Below are 7,921 nucleotides of genomic sequence, written 5' to 3'. Positions count from 1 at the left end.
CTTTCTTTATTGATTTCCTGCCTATACTTCCTGCCTGGCCAATCATCATTTATTTAAAATATGATTGACAGAATACAATTATCCCACACCAAGAAATGGATACCAGTAAGGAAATAAAAAGCCTTCAAGAATCTATTAATTTGGGGAACACTTTCCCCTACAGCTTCCAAATGAAATACAACTTGGAATCATCATCACTTCAGCCCATAGAGTTTTCTGATTGACACCAGAACCTCAGAAGGATAAAAAGCTAAACACCTCATATATTCAAGAAACAGAGTTTGTGGTAATTTAGTTCTCCTTTGCAGTTTTGCATGAAGCTTTCATAACAAAAAACAAAAAAGACATTTAGCCCATTACAACTTGCTGAACTCTGCAAACTATTTCATCAGAGTTTCAGGTACACTGACTCTAAGGCAGAAGGGGGAAGTGTAAAGGACCAGGACTGTGCATGATGAAGGCAGATGGTGAGACTCTCAGAAGAGGTTTTTGTTGGAGGCTGAAGCACTGTGGGAGGATAGCTATACCACTGCTGGCAGTAATAATCTGCCAAGTCTTCAGCCTGGACACTGTTGATGGTGAGAGTGAAATCTGTCCCAGATCCACTGCCTATGAAGCGATCAGGAACCCCAGTTTCCTTAGTGGATGCCCAGTAGATTAGTAGCTTAGGAGACTGCCCTGGTTTCTGCTGGTACCAGTTCAAGTAGTTCTTCTTGTTGTTACTGTTGTAAAGACTCTGACTGGCCCTGCAGCTGATAGTGATCTTCTCTCCTACTGACACAGCCAAGGAAGATGGAGACTGGGTCATTGTGATATCTGCACAGGCACCTGAAATCAGGAAAACAAATGGTCATAAGTAATAAAAAACACACAGAATTTAATACAGGTGAAATTTGTCATTTTAAAGCCCTATAATGTATTATTGCCAGAGTGTATATCTTTTACAGTAGTGTAAGAAATAGTGTCCTAGCACAAATTGTAAATTTATTTTATACAAAGACGTGACTCCAAAAATATTATGATACATTTAAGTTTCTCACCAGACACCCAGAGCATCAGGGACATGAGGATTTGGGTCTGTGACTCCATATTGTTCCCCCTGCCTGTCTGATGTAGCTCAGTTCTCACCAAAAAGGCCTGCTTTATACATTCTGAGCCACTGGGATGGCCTGGAGTTTCCCATGCAAAGCAGTAATCAAATACATTAAGAAATATTTCTCAAGTGTGTGTAAGTAACTGGTGTCAACCAGCAGGCAAAAATACAATCATGGGTAGTGTGAGCAATCCCTGAAAGAGATCAACGTACTGCTCTCACAGACAGAAATCAATGGGGTGTTCTAATATCAACTTTAGGCTTACATATTTAAGTCAGTTTGCTTTTGCAGCAATGTGTGGAAACTTATCCCATATTAAAAATACTAGGTATATAATAAAAAAATTAAAAATTCACAACATCAAAAGAAAACTAGAGTAATAAAATATAAAGTAGAAAGGAGTAGAATGGAGAGAGGAAATAGGAAAGGTAGAGAAAGTGTTCAATGAGGCTAAATTTGTTTATTATCTTCCATCTATAAATTTACTCTAATACTGAAGACAATGAACAATGAGCACCAGTCTCTTAGCTACACAAGGAACAGAGATTCAATGAGCAGCTCAGAAATCACTCTATGGAAATTCTGGGGAACATTAATTTAAGATTGAAATGAGAGCTTTAATCTCAAAGCAAAGGCAAACCCAGCAGAATCTAAAAAGTATCCTTCACACAATTTCAGGAAACTGAAAGAGGACACACTGAATTTGGGAATGAGGGAGTGGAACAAAACAAACTAGATTTCTTCAAGTACTCATGGCTGTAGATCAACACTGCCAAGAAAGTTCATTCCAAAAACTCATATTCTGGAGTAATCTTTAAATTAGCAGTACTAAAATGGGTAAAATGGTCCTATTGACATAGTAAATAAGCAAAAACCTCTGTAGCAAGGGGGTAAAACCATGCTAAGTCAAGTATTAATTTTCCAGAAACCAATAGACCACAACATCAGAGATGTTTGTCATCCTAAAACAATATTGTTTGAGTATGAATGAAAATCTATAGCAAATACGGAAATCAATACCATGACTGGATTTAGACATGTGAGCTCTGAAAGTGCACATAAGAAATAAATTACAAACCCAATATTTTGTGCAAAGTGTGAGAAACAGAAAAATAAATAAACTATCATGGCAATTAATAGAGATTCATGTCTGTAATCCCAGAACTGGAGAGACATAAAGATCAAAACTATGAATTTGAGGTTAGCCTAGGCTACAAATTTCAGGTCAGTCTAATCTATGCATGGAGATAATCTCTCAAAAATGTGCTTTATTTATCAAGGAATTACAAAACAACTCAAGTGATTGATATCCAAAGCAAAGTAGTTAACTGACACTGAGATTTTAGCATTAAGACATGAGTATTATTGAAAATTAAATATACATTTAAGTAAATGAATTTCATATTTAGTTTGCATTTATTATATAATTTTATACATCTACATTTTATGTGCAAAATTTCTAACTATTTCTAATAAGCATATTCATATCTCTTTTGTAAACTGCTCACCCCCCATCATAACAGAGAGACAAGCTGTATGTTGAATAAGGAAGTTATGAATATCAAGGTCAAGAATATGACAGATGAGAAACTGTCAAAGTGAATGTCTAACAATTAGTGCTGTGCCTTCTAGCTTAGAGAAACTTTGTACTTTTTTGTTACATCTGCAGTGGCTCATATTGTGATTTCAAGATGTTTTGTGTCTTCTGTATTCCTCTCACTTTGGTCTTGCGATAGAAAACAAAGTGAAAACATAAGATCACTTCATTCAAATAATGATTTAATAGAAGATCATGAAAATGACTATAAATGATGGCAAGACAGAACAGAAAGAACAAGAAGTGTACGCTGCTGGACTGACTACTAACTGGTATACTCAAGGTGAACTTCCGTGTTGAGGTCCACTAAATATATTCCTGAACATTTGTATATCACATAAAATACATATACTTCCACAATCATGTCTATGGCTACACTATTCACATGTAAGAATTTAAATCAACTCAGTGTCTACCAACCTATAAATGGTTAATAGAAAGGGTACATATGTGCAAAGAAATTTACTCAACTCTCATAAAAATAGAAATCAAATAAATACATAATCATAAATCACTTGAATTTTTATCTGTGTAAATTTATATATATTTTCAGAAATATATATATTTCAGAAATATATATATATACATTTATATATGAAAGATATTTATATATATCAGAAAGACTCATCACATATATAAATACAATACTTACTTTTCTGTCTTTATATTTGAAATTCAACCAACTTCTCATCCAGAATTATTAATAGTAGTCTTGAAATCATCTACATCCATGATGCTTTCCTCCATTCATATTGCATCGGTCACTGTGGCAGTTATTGGACAGAGTGAATTAAGTGTATAATTCTGGCACATGAGTGACTGAATCAGAACCTTGGAAAAGTCAAAGTAATCTTGGGAAACTTAGTGAGACCAAATAATAAAAAAGAAAAAGAAAAATGGTTTTACCAACAACCATAGTTGTCTTACAATGAGATGTTTTTGAGTATGCAAACAAGAATGTAGCCTTGATAACACCTTGACTGTAACCTGTGAGAACCTGAGGAGATGAACCAGACACCACCTGCTCAGATTATAGGCATTGAGCTCATAAGTCACGCCATTATTGCTCAGATTTGTAGCTGGGTTCATACATGTGGATTTCAGGGAATTTTTTTTTTTGCACCACATTTCTCCGTAACCACATAATGCCTTTTTCCATCCAGATACCTCATTTCTTATTTAGTGATATTCCAATACTATTTCATCTGCTACAAAGTTGATTCAGGATACTATTTCTTCTGTTTTATTGAGCATGTTAATAAGTTCTTTGATCTGTTTATTGTATTTGATACATTGAAAATTTAATTCCCAGCATTTCAATGTGGTTTTTCACCCGACCCACTACTTTCTGATGTGTAACTGATTATTTTATCCATTTTTTATCTTTGCCTAATATCACTAGATTTCTTCATTACAGCCTTGAAAGAATAAATTTTTTATTGTATCTTTTCCAGTGAGTCACCATTTTATGAGTATGCTTCTGAAATATTCACCAGAATTTTACCCATTTCAGATCTTTGAGTTGAATCCTTGTGAGAATTATGATCTTTTGGGGATGTCATTTTTCACTTAATATTTGTTTTTATTTTTCTTTTTTAATGGTTTATTTTTATTTTAAGTGCGTTGGTATTTTGCATATAGGAGTGTCTGATTCTCTGGAACTGGTGTTCCAGAAAATTATCAACTACTATGTGGGTGCTGAGAATTGTACCTGGGTTCTGTGGATGAGCAGTCAGTGCTCCTAACCATTGAGCTATTTCTCCAGCCTGAAAATTTTTACTTTACTATACATACAGTGTAACTTAACTTTTAAGGATCTTGTGTTCCTATGTTTTGATTCATATCTCTTGGCTTAAACAGCTTTTATGGTTTATTTGAGACTTTTCTAAATTTATCAGCTTATACCAAAGGGTTTACAGCGCAGAATCACTCGGTGAACTACTCAGTTTTAAGGCATTGGGAGATCTCCAGCAGTTGTATGTCGTCTGTAACACACTTGTTCCCTGCCGTATCTCCAAGATGGGTGCTCAATAAGGTTCTTAATTAGAATATGGACATGATCAATTAATACATTGCTTTTACATGAAAAAAAACAAAATATTCCCTTCTAAAACCATCAAGTTTTATCAATTGATATAAAACGTAAATACTGAAAAGCAACATCTACTATCACAAAAATGTATTCAACACTACTGTGAATGAAAATTTATCAGTTTTCACAACTGGAAATAAGATGTGGAAAATTCAGAGGGAGACATGGTCCCAGCAACAAGGAAAAGAATTATCACATTTTTCTTCATTTGCAGATCCTAAGTGAGTGGATTCTGGGTATGTAAAGTTCATGTGTGTGCATTATATAAAAGTTCATGTATGTGGATATGTGTATATATGTATTTCAGTATATGTGTTATCTGTGTATGTATATACATGTGTTGGGTGAGTGTGTTTGTATTTTGACACAGACAAAAAGATAAAAGTTGAAGGAGGCCTAGGGAAAAAGGTAGCAGGAAAGGGATAAAAAGTGGGGAAGGTTAGTGCATATGAGTAAAACATAAGAAATATTAGAGAAACATAGCATTTAAGAAAATTGTGTAAAATTAATTTATATCAATAAAATACTTTAAGGGGAAGCAAGATTGACCAGATGGCAAAGAGACTTTCCACCAAACCTGAGGAAAACCTGAGCTTCTTATCCAAAACCCAAGCGACAAAGAAGTAATCAAGTCCAAGTGTCCTCTGAGCTCTGCAAACATGACACACCACATATTCACCTAGAGACATGCACATGCATACATACAGCTAAAGGTAATTAATTAACTAAAATATAGTAAGAGTTAAAGGAATTCATGGAAAAAAAAGAAAAGAAATAAATAAAATATGCACCCATTAAGAAGAAAGAAATCATTCCAGAATCTGGTAAAAGCAGGAAACACAACTTTCTAGAGCTTCCAAACTAAAATACAGGTTTCCTTGTCATCAGTTCAACTCAAAGACTATTATTATGGACACCAGAACTGCAAAAGTATAAAAGATAAATATTTCATATGCAAACAACAGAGTTTGTGCTTATGTGTTACAGAAGGAATAAAAAGGTAATGCTGAGTTCTCCTTAGCATTATCATATAAAGCTCTTTTTCCTACCAAAAGTCATAAGAGACATTAAACCCATTATATTATGCTGGGCTCTGCAAACATTTTCATCAGAGTTTCAGGCACACTGGCTCTCAGGTAGAGGAGGGGGAATGTGCAGATATACAGCTCCTTGGGGTGTAGGCAGTTGTTGAGACTCTTAGAAGAGTTTTGTGTTGAAGGCTGAAGCACTGCAGGTGAAGTGCAACAATGATGTTGACAGTAATAATTTCCCAGACCATCAGCAAAGACACTGCTGGTGTCCAAATGAATGACCAGTAGATCAGCAGTTTAGGAGACTGTCTTGATTTCCGCTGGTAACAGGCCAAGTAGTGCTTAGGGCTTGAGTAAAGACTCTGACTGAACTGGGAGCTGGTGGTAACCTTCTCCCCCCCATAAACTGTTATGTAGGAAGGACATGGAGTCATCATAATTTCCATGTGTTTATGGGCTTTATAAACTTAATAATGCCATTGACTTCTACTTTTAAACGATGATGATCTAATAAGATGCCTGGAGTTATTCAAACTTTTTGTATTTGTTGAGGTTTATTGTGTTACCAAGTATGTGGTCAATTTTTGAGAAGGTTCCATGAGGTGCTGAGAAGAAAGTAAATTCTTTTATGTTTGGATGGTACTGCCAGACCTCTTTCTGCTCCTTAGCCAATAGCCTTTAAGGTACCAGCCCACTGGGGTGTGGTCTCTTAAATTTTAAAAAAGCAACAGGACACTGGCGCTTTCTATTGATTCTTCATTCTCTTTTCCTTTTCTGGCGGCTAGACTCTGTTTTCTGTTTGTGATGAGAGGACTGTTGTTTGGGATGGTGATCTGAAAGTTTTTTTTTTTTTTCTTAAATAAATAACCCCTTTTATTATCCCTAACTCTTAACTGGTGTGGATTTGTTTTGAGGCTTCATCTGGTACAGAGCGTTTGGGTTTAGAATCTCCTCCCTCAGCAGGCCTCAGTCTCTTCGTGGAGACAGCAGTTCATATAGAATCTCACACAGAGGCTTTTCTATGAATCAGCTGCAGCTCTTTTTTATTTACACACCTCAGATTGGCTTTAAGTACCCATACAACCTACCATTTGCCTCCCACCAAGCGCACTGCAGACATTTCAATGAGATGTGGGCTTCCCCCTTCTGAGCTAGCTATTCTGAGGCATTCTAACAATTTGTTTGCATTTGCCTATTCTATTGCTCTAGTCGTCTGCAGAGCACACAGTCTGTGATTTATCTTTTTGCATTGTGCTCTAAAATCAGATTTCAGATCAGCCATAGATGAATTCACATGCACCCCTGTGGCCCCGCTGGGTTAGTTTTGTAGGTGGTCAGAGACACCTACTGGCAGGTAACTGCTATTGCTCCTAATCCCGCAGATAGAGCCCCAGGTAAGATTTCACATCCTTTAATAGAGAGCATAAATTGCTAATTTAAAAGGACAATATGTCAGACAATCTAACTGTCCAAGTTTCCATAGCTTCTTTATTTACACCATGTGGGAGGTTTTATAAGACTTTATGATGTCCCTTCTACATCACTATTTTTGATTCTGGTGATTAGTCTTGTTTTCAATATTTTTTCTTTGAAAATAGGGCTTGAAATTAGGGTTAGAAATATGGCATTTTTAGAAATGGTATAGTCTTTTCAGACTGAAACCACGCTTCTCAGGAAAGAGGTTGTAAATATGAAGAAGGATATGGCCAATTTAACTAACAACTAAGATACTAAGTCAAATGAGATATTTTTGGAAATGGTACAGACTGAAAGTAATTTATTTAAAGGAAGATTCAGCAGTCTAGAGAAGGAAAGAGCCAATTTGGCACAAAAAAACCCAATCAATGACAGTGGATATGTTAACATTATTTGAAAGAATTCATACTGTTGAATGTCTTAATCAGACACTGTCAAAAGGGTATGACAGATTGATTGATAGAATGTTTCGCCAGGAATGTAATATGCATGCTATCAAGTTTATGTTCAAGGATGAGACATTATCTATACTGGACAGACTTCGTACCTTGTAATCTTCAATGAGGGCATTAGAGTAGAAGACTACACAGGAGATCCAGACATTACAAAAGGCAGTAGAAAACAGATTAGA

At 35.6% G+C, this 7,921-nt stretch overlaps 1 gene segment (V, D, J or C); it reads right to left on the bottom strand.

The window, feature by feature from the left end:
* Window positions 1-373: 373 nt before the first annotated feature.
* LOC148121750 (immunoglobulin kappa variable 4-1-like) lies at window positions 374-1,165 on the bottom strand. The segment is given in 2 exon segments: window positions 374-828; window positions 1,041-1,165. Coding segments are annotated over 2 exon segments (489 nt in total).
* Between the last annotated feature and the right edge of the window lie 6,756 nt (window positions 1,166-7,921).

The sequence above is a fragment of the Myodes glareolus genome, chromosome 6, assembly GCF_982192425.1.
Source record: "Myodes glareolus chromosome 6, mMyoGla1.1, whole genome shotgun sequence".
NCBI classification, from domain to species: domain Eukaryota; kingdom Metazoa; phylum Chordata; class Mammalia; order Rodentia; family Cricetidae; genus Myodes; species Myodes glareolus.
This window is presented reverse-complemented; position numbering and strand designations above follow the sequence as displayed.